Raw genomic sequence first — 14,475 nt, 5'->3', positions numbered from 1 at the left:
CCTTTGCACAGCAGGGGTTGGCAGTTGCTGTGCTATAGAAACAAGTATGAGAAAATCACTGTGGAAAATGAGGATGATGTGTCTAATCGGAGTCCAAGGTTTGGAAGGCTGTGCACTGCCCAACAGGTGCACACATCTGAGAATCAGCCATTGTGGTTTTGTAAAAATGAAATAAAAATAGTTTTTCTTTCAATTTATGTGTGTTATTTTTCTCAGTGGCTACAAAGTTGTCAGGACCTACTCATTAAGGCGTTTGTACTGAACCACTCAATTTGTTAACAGAACTGGCAGGTACTTCTTTTGCCCTAGGGAAACCAAGAAAAGAATTCCTGAGACTGTAAGGAAAACTGGGGAATCCCTGATTAATGGTATTTGTAAATAACAGTTTCTGTTCTGAAGTTAACACGTGCTCATTCCAAACATCCAAACAATATATAATAGAAGGACATATGATTGTCCTCTCCCCCATTGGCCCCCAGGCCCCCTGCTCACAGCCATCCCTATTTAACATTTTGTCTTTTGGGGCAACAGGTATGGCACATACATTGGTGTTTCTTTACTATTATCTTCTACAATGATCTAGAAAGAGGTATCAAGCATTCAAATACCCTATTGTTAACATGAAAAGGAAGAAAGGGATTAAAGGTTTGGATGAAATGTCTGGAAGATGGATACCATTTTGGCTATAGAATGATACATTCTTTTACAGAAGGGAAGAAAGCCAACAAGGAGGGACATGGTGGGGTGGAGGAAACCCACACTTTTGAAAGCCCCCAGTTTGGACAGAATAAAATACAGACCCTTTAGCATATTCCAGGCCTTTCACCACCTGGACCCAATGGCTCATCCTAGCTTCATTTTGTCCTTTTCCCGCTTCCCCCCACCTAAATCCCTACCTCACCCTACCACATGTCAGTGACAGCCCCCAGCAGACACACTTGTTTACCTCAGAGTCAAATATGTGTCCCCTCTTCTCTCTCCGTCAAAGCTTTAATCACTTTAAGTGATCACCTCTGAAAAGCCTTCTCTGATTTCTTCAATAATGTCTGAATCTCTGCCTCTACGTTTCCAAAGCCCCTGTGTCCCTGTTACAGCAGCGATGACAACAGGAGATGCTGCTGTATTTGAATGTGTATGTGTCTGTCTAAAAGCAGCCTGAGGACAGAACCATCCACTCTGGTGAGCTCTTTGAACTATTCCCTCCACGCTCAGCAGTCTGAGAAGAGCCTCCAGAAATGCTTGCTGGACGTGGAGTTCTCTTTCATCCTCCCAGATGTGTGTGTGTGTGTGCGTGTGCACATGCACATGTGTGCACACCATGCTTTCCCTGTGTTTACTCATAAAAGTGCTAACTCAGAAAGGAACAGAGAGGTAAGGGTCACGCCTCTGTGTCATCTATTTCCTTCCCTCATGGTGTTCTCCAACACAGCAGGTTAACCAGCCGCTGGTTATCCTGATTTTCTTATGAGAACACTGAAGGATGAAAAAATGTCTGTTTCACTGCATGTGCATCAAAGATAGTGAGGATGTCCCCAACAGGAATGCGACTTGAATTGTCATTTTTATCTCTGGGGAATGTAATCCAGATAAGGAAAGGGCAAGACAACAGCAGGGCGGAAGAGCCACAATCATCCCGTGGATCAGAGATGCCCCTGTGCCACGTCACGCTGTCAACTGGTTACTTGAGGGAGTCTTTGTGAAGCTGGATGTGCCTTGGTGGGAAATGATGCCTCACTTAATACTTCCTGCCCATCTTCTAAGCCCCTCTAGAGCCCTCATGGCTTTTGCTTTAAAAAAGAGAGAAAGAAAAAACAGACAAATGTGTGTGACACTAACCCTACTGAAGAGACATGAGAACCCCAAAGTCAGGGCCTGCTGATCATCAGAGCCCCCAAAGCAACCTGGGAAACCTGTCTGTGGGCACAGGACACAGACTGCAGGCCACCAGCACACTTCTGCTCCAGACAGGCTCTGAATTGCAGATCTGAACTTTGTTGCTGATTCCAAGAGACTGAAACTGAGAAAATGATGATTTCTGCTTCAACTGAGCTCGACTCAATGACAACATCATCTATTGAAAGCCCTCTGTGTACATGCCATTTATAGCAGAAACACAAGCTTACATCAGCGTTTGTGGACTATCATGGGCCTTTGCAGTAGCAAAAATGTGAAGACTTTTCCATTAAGTAAGCCAGTTGTTTTAAAATATGAGAGTCTGAGATTCTCTTGCTGGAATTTTAAAGAACAAAGATCACAAGTGCACTTTTTTGCCTTTAGACCTGGGGCGCAGCTGGAAAGAACACCTGTTCCCTGTTTAGGTTGGGGCAAAGCACATGAGATGCTCGACTCCCCCTGGCCTGTCTCATGACAGAGCTGGGTCCAGATGCTGGGCACATGGGAGTTCCCGTTCACGGGGTGGCCAAGTCTAAGGGGAGTCAAGTCAGGGCACAGATGTTCCTCGAAGCTGCTTTCGATTCACTTAAAAAATCCAAGAAGGAAAGCTGAGATCTTTATGCTACTTATATTATATTAGGCTTTCCCCGTAAGCCACTTACATTACTGACTTGGCAAGATTAGAATGGGATAAACGAAGAAAGCAACCAGCAGCTAATGGCTAAGACCTAGAGGGTACTGGCTTTCACGGTCCCAGAATGTGAAGATTACCGATTTCAATTTCCATCAGAATGAATCACATAATATGCAAGAGGAATAATTTTTTAGAGAGGTATAATTTTCCAGCTGTTTCAGACATTAGTTCTTATACCTCAAACAAATCATACTAAATCCTGCTGGCATTGTACACGCCACTGGTAAACAAACATTTCCCTGTAATTAAAATATTAATTCCATTTGGGCTTTGTTTTTAACACAATCATAACAGAATAGTGCTTGAACTTTTTCATACAGCTACAGGACCCAGACCACATGAATATCCAACTATTCTATCTTCTTTGGTAATTAAAATCTAGATGGATTCAGGGAAAAGGGAAGGCAGTAGCTAATTTCTAAGAGTCAACATACAGGTTTATTTTACAGACTTAGGAGCACACAATTAATTATTTTCATTTCTTTAGTATTTGTCTAATTATCCTCTTGGTCTTACTAAATTTATTTAGCACACACAAAAAAGGTATTCAGAGCGTTTGACTATAAAATTCTTGATTCAAAAAGAAGAAAAATATGGTCTTAGGAATCTTGATCAAATCACAGTATTACTGGATTTTTTTCCTGAAAACTTAGTGCTCCAGAAAAATGCCCCAATTTGCACCAGTCTCTGATTCATCTGCAGGACCATATGCACACACCGAAACCCTCCATACTCACACTCTGCTTGTCCATCAGTGCTAAGGCAGACTGGGCAGTAAATAATGTAATGGAATACTGTCTTTAGCTATGTACAATGTGTACTTTTTGCCCACATTTTTGAGGGAAAATTAAGGACGTGCCTTAAACATGGGTAGTACAGCCTGGGCCCACTGGGCACATGGGGTTCCATTTGGGAAGGATTGGAATATGGTGGGAGTGAGCCAGAGTGGCCTCCCTCAAATGCCATGATCAAGAGTGGGGGCAGTGGTGGGGCTGGCAAGGCAGGCCCGGCCATACAGAGGAAATTGAGAACCCCACATAGAGCCTAAGGACCTGCCTGGCTGCCCACTGGCCAAGTGGCCTCAGAAGCTCCTGCCTTACCAGCCACTCACATGCCCAACTTAACCACGGCCTCTGACACGGAAGGGAAGGAAGGGTTCCTGGGAGAGAGGGAAGGGGCAGCCTTCACAGAGCAGGCAGCTGCAGGAGGGCAGTGGGATCTGCACATTTACTGGGGCAGCTAATGCTCCTACTCAGATTCCCCAGATGTGTCTGTCCTGGCTGAGAGCTGTCCACTTTATCAAGGGACATTTTCTTGAAAACCTGGGCCCAAAACATGAGTGGGCCTTACATATATGGGAGCACATTTTACATGGAAAATACAGTAATTTTCTGTAACTCTAGGAAATTATTCAAAAGTGATATGTAAAATACACCTTAAAATGGCAGAGCCCCACAGGAAAGAACACATGTACATGAGTGATGACCATTTTAACAATGAAGAGATGTAAACAGAAACTTGGCCCTAACCCAGAAGCAGGTGAAGGGATGGACACGGGTGGAATCTGCAGGGATCTTGTTCCCTGTGCATACCTTGTTTGAGATGTCCAAATTGCAGTTTGCTTCACAGAGGGCCACCACAATAGGTACATTGCCATCTTTACAGGCCACGTGGAGGGGGGTGTTGCCATGCCTGTCCTGGAAATCCACGAGACATCCCTGGCTAAGGAGAGTCTTGAGGACCTCCATCTGACACCGTCTCACAGCCAGATGCAGAGCGATGTGTCCATCCTGCAAATAAACCCAGGAGCATGAGTGTTTTCACTTGGGCATGTGACCCCAGACTCCACGCCTCTCCTGCTGCCTTTGGCTGAGAGCTGATTGGCAAAAGGATCATTATCAAAAAGCCTGAAGAAGGATTAGAAAAGCATAGACTTTTCCTGGGGAGGTGAGTGGCATACAGAAGTGGGAAGGCAGAGAAGGTTTTATATGTTCCACTCCAAGTGATCACAGCCTGAGCTGACCATGAGCTTGGTTCATTCAGGCTTGTGCCATATAATCAGGAAGAATCTATGCTGCTTTTTGCTTCTGTATTTATAAAACATAAAAATTCTTAATACTCCAATGCCCTGTTTAATTAAAGTACTTAAAAAAATTTTTTTTAAATTTGCTCAGCAATCTTTACCAACTTTCTTTTTTTTTTTTGAGACAGAGTCTCAAGCTGTCACCCTGGGTAGAGTGCTGTGGCTTCACAGCTCACAGCAACCTCAAACTCTTGGGCTTAAGTGATTCTCTTGCCTCAGCCTCCCAAGTAGCTGGGACTATAGCTGCCTGCCACACACCCGGCTATTTGTTGTTATTGTTGTAGTTCTCGTTGTTTAGCAGGCCCGGGCAGGTTCAAACCCTCCAGACTTGGGTGTATGTGGCCAGTGCCCTGCCCACTGAGCTATGGGTGCCGCCATCTTTACCAACTTTCTAAGTAGAGAGCCTACTATTTTAATTCCCATCAGGAAAAACTGAGAAAGTGACGTGAAACAATTTGCTCAGAGCTGTCATAGAAATAAGAAATAAGATATAAAATGCTTTACCTTTGTACCCTATAAAAATCAAACCTGGAAATTCATTATAGATTCCCTGGTGAATAGACGTGTTGAGTTTTAGGCACTGGGTAGAAAATTCTAAAACGTTTCTATACCATATCTGTACTGGGTTTCTCTGCCTGGCTGCCCACTGGCCAAGGAACACATCTGCATGAGTGAATAAACGGTGCTGAGTTTTAGGTGCTGGGTAGAGAGTTCTGAAACACTTCTGTACCTTATTGGTACTGGGTTTCTCAACCTGAGCACTGTTGGCATTTGGGGATAGATAACCATGGGGAGCTGTCCTATGGGATGTAGGATGATTAGCAGCACCACTGGCCTCCACCTACGAGATGCCAGCAACAACCCCCACCTCTAGCTGTGACAAGCAAAAACTGTCTCCAACATTATCAAATGTTGCCCCAAGCTGAGAACCACTGTTTTGTCCCAAGAAAACACTTCACAAATGGCAGATAATAATGCAACTATACTGCGTCCTCAATCTAACTGCACATGGCTACCTCGCAGCCTCATCTCATGTACAAGTTGACAACCAAAACAGATTGTACTGAATTTGCTTAATTAGAAAATGGAACACCTGGTCTAGAATGGAGCTTGTCAGACAAATAAGAGCGTTTTATTGTCTTTCTGCAAAATAGCAAATGACAGAAGTAAACAAACTACCTATTTCTTTGTTTATCTAAAAAGGAATAGTGTCTTGGCAATGTCAGTCCTCAACGAGGATCGTCTCGGATTCAGTTATTATCTCTGTACCTCTCTCTCCAAAGCTAAACAGGCAAGGAATAAAATAGAGACCAAGCCATTTGACCAATTTGTGGACTTTTTGCATGCAAGAAAAGCATATTAATTATTAAACATAATCTAAAAGTGTTCACGGAATCTGTGGAACAGAGACAAGAAAGAATAATTACAATTTGCTGTATTAAGTTTAACTCCAGGAAAGGAATCGAAGCATCTTGTGGTCAGTCCCTTAGCTCCCAGATGACTTTCCAGTGGGTGTGACACCACCCCCCATCAAGCACCTTGTCAGAGGCATTCAGATCGGCTCCGTGTTCGGCCAGACACTCTACGATGTCGTGGTAGCCCCTGGCGGAGGCCGTCAGGAGGGGTGTCTCTCCCTCTCGGTTCTTGATATTCACATTACAGCCAGCTTCACAAAGGGCTTTGGCCACAGAGTAGTAGCCATGCCAGGCAGCACAGTGCAGGGGGGTTTCTTCTTCCTGGCAAGGAGACAAGTGCATAGAAGAGGAAAGTGCAGTGATGTGAAACAAAGTTCAAAGCGTGGCGTGGTGAGAGTGTGGTCAAATCCAATAGCAAAGTCAAGGCAGGGAGGGGAAAGAGCTCGTAGCCATTGGAGCTAAACACTGCTCTGAAATGGTGACATGGGTGTTGAGCCACCACCACAAACAGCCAGATCTGATGTCTCTCCCCCATTAGTTTTCTTCCCTCAACACTTGTGTGCTGGATGAATCTGGCTTTCTCTGCACGTGACTAACAACTGACATCCAGAGCCCACTGAATCCACGGGGCCCTGTTTCTCTGAACAATAGAGCCTAGTGTTGTGGGTGGATTCATTGCATCCTTCTCGTCAGAGTGGCTTCCTCAGCAGTAGGAGAGCACTTCTCTGAGCAGGAATTCTTCTGACAATCTCGATGCCCAAAGATTTCTGTCATGTATGTAACACAAAGATGAGTCATAACAGTACTATTGCCTTGGTGAGGAAGTAATCAAGGTAACCATGTTTTACCAGGGCGAAGGAAGGGCTGGCCTTGTGGTCTATAAGGACCGTGAGGCCTAGGTCTTCATGACCAGCATCATTAGATACATTGTCTTTCTATGAGAGGCTAGTATAGTACAGTGGTTACCAACGTGAACTCTGAAACAAGTCCGTGTGTGTTCAGTTGGGCAAGTCATGGAAACTTCCCCTGCCTCAGTTCCCTCATCTGAAAAATGAGAAAGATAATAATAGTAGCCCATCTCATTGGGCTGTCCACAGGATTAAATGAATGAATGAACTGGTCCCAGCATTAGCACCTTCCACGTGTTGGACAGTGCTTCTGTTTGAGTCCCCTACCTTCTGCCAGAGACCCTCTCCTCTGTCAGGAGATCTCACTTGCATACAACACCGAAGGTCCCAACTGTACCGTGTGGCTGCCTACACATCCTGCAGAGAGCAGAAGGAGGAGGCGTCAGCCACCGCGACTCACCTTGTCCTGGAAATCGGGATTGGAGCCGAAGCTGCACAGTAACTGAACCACATCGGCATGGCCGTAGCGAGCTGCCACATGAAGGGCTGTTTCTCCAGACTGCAGAAGGAAGAGAGCCAAAGACTCAGAGTCACCTCTCACCTCTGTGAGCAGCTGTGGACATGAGAACACAAGGCCCAAGTCTGGTTCTACCCTGTCACCCAACCCCCTTGGGCCACATGCCTCTCTACAGACAGGACCAGGGACCAGGGTGTCCACCATAGGGTGAGTGTTAGATCCACACATTTGGCCCATTCTGGAAGTAATAAATCCCCCCAAGTGTGAACAACTCAGGGAGACGTCTTTCCCTTTTCCATGATGCTGTTCTTAATCTTCTTTATGTATGGATGCTTCCAGCCATGTGATTTTTTTTTTTTAAAATACTATTCCTGCTTTAATATAAGGTTCATTATTCAGCAATTATTTAAATGTACAGTTTTATTTATTAACAGGTTTCTCATTTCATTGCCAGGGACTTCAAAGTACGTCACTATTCACCCATACAATAATTTTCCATGACTTAGTAACAGATTCAACTCCTTTAAGATAAGTTACTTATATCCATGGCCCAAATTTTCAGAATAAGCAAATTTGGAAAAAGACAAAATGAGATATTTTATTGCTACCTCCCAGAAAACTGCTGTAATAAATAGCCATCATCCCTTAGATATAGTGCAGTGCGCAACCTGTACAACTGTCTGTGACAGCCTGGACTAAACATGTCAAATTAGTCTACCAGTATTGAAGGCACAGAAGTGTTGTACAGTCAAATAAATTATGAATGAGAAGGTAGAAATCTGAGGTTCAGGTTCCAGCACTGCCAATTACTTCATGGGATTGTTGGGGATACTGAATGAAACACCCATCAGTGACAGTAAGGTATCTTGCTAAATCAGTAACGTTTATAAAATCTTTGCCCCCAGCATTACTTAATGTGCATTATCTCATTAATCTTTTAGTGCCAGTGACTGTAAGGTCAGCCTGTCAGCCACTTCCAACAAGAGGAAAATAGAATAAATTTGCCTTAAAAGCACAAGGCAAGTCAGCAAAAGTCAGGATAAGGATTGAGACTTAGGTCTCTGTCTGGTTGTCTTTCTGTGAGAACTTCGAGTTTGCATGTTGCAGGGATGATCATTTACTGCTCGCACATTATGGCAACAATCTGGAAGATTTCAATATTAGATGAAGCCACAGGCAAAAACAAACTTCCAACTTAAATTCTCTGCTGTAGGACTTTGGTCCTGACTCCCCATTCTTTGTATCCTGATGTATACGGCATGCCAGGACTCACATGCATCCTTTACTACTTCCTCATGTCCCTCACTAAGAAAAGAACTAGGGCCAGGTGCATGGTGGCTCACACTTGTAACCCTGGCACTCTGCGAGGCCAAGGTAGGAGGATCCCTTGAGCTCAGAAGTTTGAGACCAGCCTGAGCAAGAGTGAGACCCTGTCTCTAAGCTTCCATGGCAGTTGCAACAACAACAAAAATAAACAAATGGGACTTAATTAAAATGAAAAGCTAAGGAGACAACAATCAAAGCAAATAGACAACCTACACAATGGGAAAGGATATTTGCATATTTTGAATCAGACAAAAGCTTGAAAACTAGGATCTATAGAGAACTCAAATTAATCCCTATGAAAAAAGCCAACAATCACATATATCAATGGGCAAGAGACATGAATTGAACCTTCTCTAAAGAAGACAGGCAAATGGTTAACAAACGTATGAAAAAATGTTCATTGTCCCTAATTATTAGAGAAATGCAAATCAAAACCACCCTGAGATACCCCCTAACTCCAGCGAGAATGGCCCACATCACAAAATGTCAAAACTGCAGATGCCGGTGTGGATATGGAGAGAAGGGAACACTTTTACACTGCTGGTGGGACTGCAAACTAATACAACATTTTTGGAAGGAAGTATGGAGAACTCTCAAAGAACTCAAGCTAGACCTCCCATCCTGCAATCCCATTACTGGGCATCTACCCAGAAGGAAAAAAATCCTTTTATCATAAGGACACTTGCACTAGACTGTTTATTGCAGCTCAATTTACAATCGCCAAAATGTGGAAATAGCCTGAATGCCCACCAACCCAGGAATGGATTAACAAGCTGTGGTATATGTATACCATGGAATACTATTCAGCCATTTAAAAAAATGGAGATTTTACAGCCTTTGTATTAACATGGATGGAAGTAGAACACATTTATTATTCTCAGTAAAACATCACAAGAATGGAGAAGCCTGAATCCTCCATATTCTATTTTGATATGAGGACATTAATGACCTAGTACACAGTGGGGGATGGGGGGAGGGGAGAGCAGAGAGAGATAGAAAGAGGGAAGGAAGTGAATGAAAGGAAGAGCAGAGAGAGGGAAGGAGGGAGGAGGGTGGGGTCTCAATGTGTGACACACCTCTTGAGGGCAAGACACAATTATAAGAGGGACTTTACCTAACAAATGCAATCAGCATAACTTCATATCTTGTACCCTTCAATGAATCCCCAATAATAAAACAAAACAAACAAACAAACAAAAAAACATAGCTGGGTATTGTGTCAGGCACCTGTAGTCCCAGGTACTTGAGAGGCTGAGGCAGAAGGACCACTTGAACCCAGGTGTTTGAGGTTGCTATGAGCTAGGCATCAGCCATAGCACTCTACCCTGGGGCAACAGTTAGCCTGTGTCTCCAAAAAAAAAAAAAAAGACGAGAATTGGTCTTACCTTGTCTTTCACATCCAAAGGACATTTGTTGTCATTGAGAAATTTTAAGGTATCAACATGGCCATGCCGAGAAGCCCAGTAGATGGCATTGGATCCACCCTGCATGAAAACAAACTTGGAGTCACATTTCTAGGGAGCAAGTACATTTGAATGCATGCATCCTTGGAATCGTTATATCTCCCTTCCTATGTGGTAACCAGTGCCAAAGAAACAACCTCCCAGAGCAATAAAACCCTTGCTGGATTTTACAGTTTTAACAAATGCATCATGCTCCCACAAGATGTTAACATTGAGGGCAGCTCTGTACTATCTTTCCAACTTTTTTTGTAAATCTAAAATTATTTCAGAATAAAAAAAATTATTTTTCTTTTTGTAAACTCTCATTTCAGCCTGCGGTTAGAATTCCCCTGGTACAGAAGGCCAGATCTAGCCTATTTAAAGCTCTTTTGAAGGTCTAAGGAAACGGCGACACATCCACTGTGCTGACGGCCAGCTATTATTCAACTCTGTTGCACTTCTAACGCGAGCTGCTCCTCAACATGTACCATCCTTCCTCAGATGCCCAGTAAACACGCAGGCAAACACACGTTTGATGAGATTAATTAGATGGTGACATTCTCCAAGTGTGGCATTTGACCTTGTAGAACAAGTGTGATCAGTAAGGAGTCAAATCCGAGGTCGTGCCCAAAGAAATGCGGATCTCAGCATCAGAGCCAAGGAGGAGAGGACTGATTGGCCTTTTCTAGCATATGTGTCACACTGTACCAGGCTATTTGAGGCGCACATCTTTCTTTCCAGGAAACCGAGAAACAAATTATGACATGTGTAATTTCTCTGTTACCTCTCTGATTAGGAGACATTTGGAAACACTTTAAAAATCAATTGGCTTGTGATAAAACAGAATAAGGACCTTATCCTGGACGTTGATTCTTGAGCCTCTCTTAATGAGCAACTGTAGTATTTGAATATTCCCACAGCCAGCAGCAATGAGTAACGGAGGGGTCCCGTGCTGGAAAAGGTGAGAAAAGAAAGTACCTTTCTTCAGTTTGGGTAGGAAATGAAAAGCCCAAAGCGTCATGGCTGTCCCCATACACCTTCCCGGGCCCAGCAGACACAGAGGTACTCCTGCCTAACAGGAAGACAAGACAGGTGGGAGGACACACAACAGCCCTTCCTCTTTCAGAGTCACATCAGCAGCGACATTTTCATTTGTGGGGTGAGTAGATCTGAACTTCCATGAGTTGAGTGCCCAGCAACCCATGAATGGATTAAAAAATATGGTAGATGCACACTATGGAATTCTATTCAGACATAAAAGAAGATGGAGACTCTATGTCTTTTTTTTTTTTTTGTAGATAAGAAGTTGTTTTTATTTTTTTATTTTTTTCTATATATATACATGTGTTTATTTGGTTTCCACTTTTTGCCTTCACAAAATTAAAGAGATTTAAAATTTAATAATAATAACAATGTTTAAGATAAGGACTAGAAACAAAAACCTCATAAAAGAATGGACAAAGATAAACACACTTGGAAAAGAAATCAGATGATTGCTGCAATGAAATATTGAGCAATAATATAATAATGCAGGCTCGGCACCTATAGCTCAACCGGCTAAGGCACCAGCCACGTACACCTAAGGTGGCGGGTTCGAATCCCCAGCCCGGACCCGCCAAACAACAATGATGGCTGCAACCAAAAAATAGCCGGGCGTTGTGGCGGGTGCCTGTGGTCCCAGCTACTTGGGAGGCGGAGGCAGGAGACTCGCTTGAGCCCAGGAGTTGGAGGTTGCTGTGAGCTGTAATGCCACGGCACTCTGCCCAGGGGAACAGCTTGAGGCTCTGTTTACAAAAAAAAAAAAAATAATAATAATAATAATAATGCAAAAAAAGTAACATTCACATTGTCAGATAAAAGTATGTCTATCATAGAATGGTTTGACTCTGAGGTTCAGTATGGAGTCATCAGTTAACTTCTTTTTTTTTTACAAAGTCTCAAAAAATAGACAACTAATATTTATAAATAAAAATAGAAGACAATTTCAAAAAACAGATCATGCCAAATCTTATAGATAATAGAAAAAGAAGAAATACTTCAAAATCATTCTACTTCATCTGGATATACCTTATATTAAAATTGGAAAAAATATATTATTATATAGGGAAATTACAAACATATTTCACTTATAAATGAGGATGCAATATCCTAAACAACATATTAACAAGTTGAATTAAAAATTATTGTTTGAATAACGTACTTTGGTCAAAATTAAATCCAATTTAGAATTAGTCACTATTTTCTTTTTTTCTTTTCCTTTTTCTCACCCCCTCCCACCTTCTCTCTCTTTCTGCTCACCCCTTCTCCCACCCCCTACTGTGTCATTAATTGTCCTCATATCAAAGTTGAATACATAAGATTCATGCTTCTCCATTCCTGTGATGCTTCACTAAGAATAATGTCTTCCACCTCCATCCAGGTTAATACAAATGCTGCAAAATCTCCATTTTTTTTCATGGCTGAATAGTATTCCATGGTATACATATACCACAGCTTGTTAATCCGTTCCTGGGTTGAGGGGCACTTAGGCTGTTTCCACATTTTGGCAATTGTAAATTGAGCTGTGATAAATAGTCTAGTACCAGTGTCTTTTGCCTTCTGGATAGATGCCCAGTAATGGGATTGCAGGATCAAATGGGAGGTCTAGGTTGAGTTCTGAGACTTTACATCTTTTATATCAACCTGGATAGAGTTGGAGAACATTCTCTTGAGGAAAGTATCACAAGAGTGGAAAAACAAGTATCCAATGTGCTTAATACTAACATGAAGCCAGTAGATGAACCAACACATGCACACACAGGAGAAAAACTCAGTTGAATTCAAGCTGGGGAGAATGGGGAAAAAAGGGGAAAGGAGAGGAGGATGGGTGTGCTCCCACTTAACAGGCACCATGTAAAGGTGTGACACACCTCCCAGGTGCGGGACACAACTACAACAGGGACTTCAGTGAATGTGGTAGCTCACAGCTCTAATCCTAGGACTTTGGGAGGCTGAGACAGGTGGGTTGCTGGAGCTCAGGAATTCAATACCAGCCTGAGCAAAGCCAAGACTCTGTCTCTACTGAAAATAAAAATAGAAAAACTAGCCAGGTGTTGTCATGGGTGCCTATAGCCCCAGCTGCTCAGGAGGCAGAGGCAGGAGGAACACTTGAGCCCAAGAATTTGAGTTGCTGCGAGCTATAATGATACCATGGCACTCTACCCAGGGGGACAGAATGAGACTCTTTCTCAAAAATAAATTGATAAACAAAGAGAAAGAAAGAAAGAAAAATGAGTAAATAAATAGATAAATTAGAAATTAAAAAATAAAATTTCATGAGTAAAGGTGCGACAGGTGAATGAAAAAAGGCCCTCAATGCTAAAAGCTCTTATTTGTGACTCAAATCACTATCCAAACAGGAAGTGATGTTTCCTGCAGCATCAATCGGAAGGGAGGATGGAGATGGGGTCTTTCCACCCTGGATTCTGAGGTGCACGGTCACTGTACCCACCCCTCCATTACTCCTAGCACAACAAAATCAGACCTTGTTGGGTTGGTTAACATCATAGTTGGACAAGGAGCCCAGCAGGTGCTGCAGGCCTGGGACGTTGTCATCGTTGATGGCGTGGATGATGGCTTTCATCACAAAGGAGTCTTCCTCATCCTGGGTAGAGACAGCAAAGACGGAAAGAAAGCCTTAGTCTGCTGGCTGTGATCTCCTTACTGGTATAAGAGAAACCAGTGGTCACTTTTTCCCAGGGGCGTTTAATCCCCCAACCCACATGCTCATGGAGGGTGCCATTTGCCCCTTCCATGTTGTAAACAAACACCATCTGTGATTTACTGGGGCCTTTATGTCATCTGCACTTCAACCCAGAGAATCAACAGCTTCCAAGATTCAGATTTCAAACAACCATGATAACAAATAACCCTTTGTGTTTATCTTAGGAATCTGTCAAAATATAGGCCGAAAAACCACGGTGGGAAATATCAGGTGTGACACAGACTTTCTTCCTGGGTGAGGAAAATGAAAAACCACAGAAGCAAAGAAATGGTGTCTTTGAAGAAGATAGTCTCAATTTGCAATTTTTCCAAGTGCAGCATTGTCATTTTTCCATCACTTGAATTTCTTTCTTCTTTATTTATCAACATGGCAAAGTTCTCCAGAATCTAGTCACAATTATATATACATAAAAAAAGAATGGGCTCGGCGCCTATAGCTCAACCGGCTAAGGCGCCAGCCACGTACACCTAAGGTGGCGGGTTCGAATCCCCAGC

At 43.0% G+C, this 14,475-nt stretch overlaps 1 protein-coding gene across 1 annotated transcript in view; it reads right to left on the bottom strand.

The window, feature by feature from the left end:
• DAPK1 (death associated protein kinase 1) overlaps nt 1–14,475 on the bottom strand; it is a 198,820-nt gene that overhangs the window by 40,474 nt on the left and 143,871 nt on the right. Inside the window, exons 11-16 of the mRNA XM_023508301.1 lie at nt 13,742–13,861; nt 11,072–11,170; nt 10,162–10,260; nt 7,394–7,492; nt 6,209–6,406; nt 4,180–4,377 (exon numbers count right to left, since the gene is read on the bottom strand). Of these exons, the coding sequence (XP_023364069.1) occupies nt 4,180–4,377; nt 6,209–6,406; nt 7,394–7,492; nt 10,162–10,260; nt 11,072–11,170; nt 13,742–13,861 (813 nt within the window). The remainder of the gene's footprint in view (nt 1–4,179; nt 4,378–6,208; nt 6,407–7,393; nt 7,493–10,161; nt 10,261–11,071; nt 11,171–13,741; nt 13,862–14,475) is intronic.

Source organism: Otolemur garnettii, unplaced genomic scaffold, assembly GCF_000181295.1.
Source record: "Otolemur garnettii isolate 467f Iridium unplaced genomic scaffold, OtoGar3 scaffold00243, whole genome shotgun sequence".
Classification (NCBI taxonomy): Eukaryota; Metazoa; Chordata; class Mammalia; order Primates; family Galagidae; genus Otolemur; species Otolemur garnettii.
Note: the sequence above shows the minus strand (reverse complement) of the source record. Positions and strands in the feature narration are given on the sequence as shown.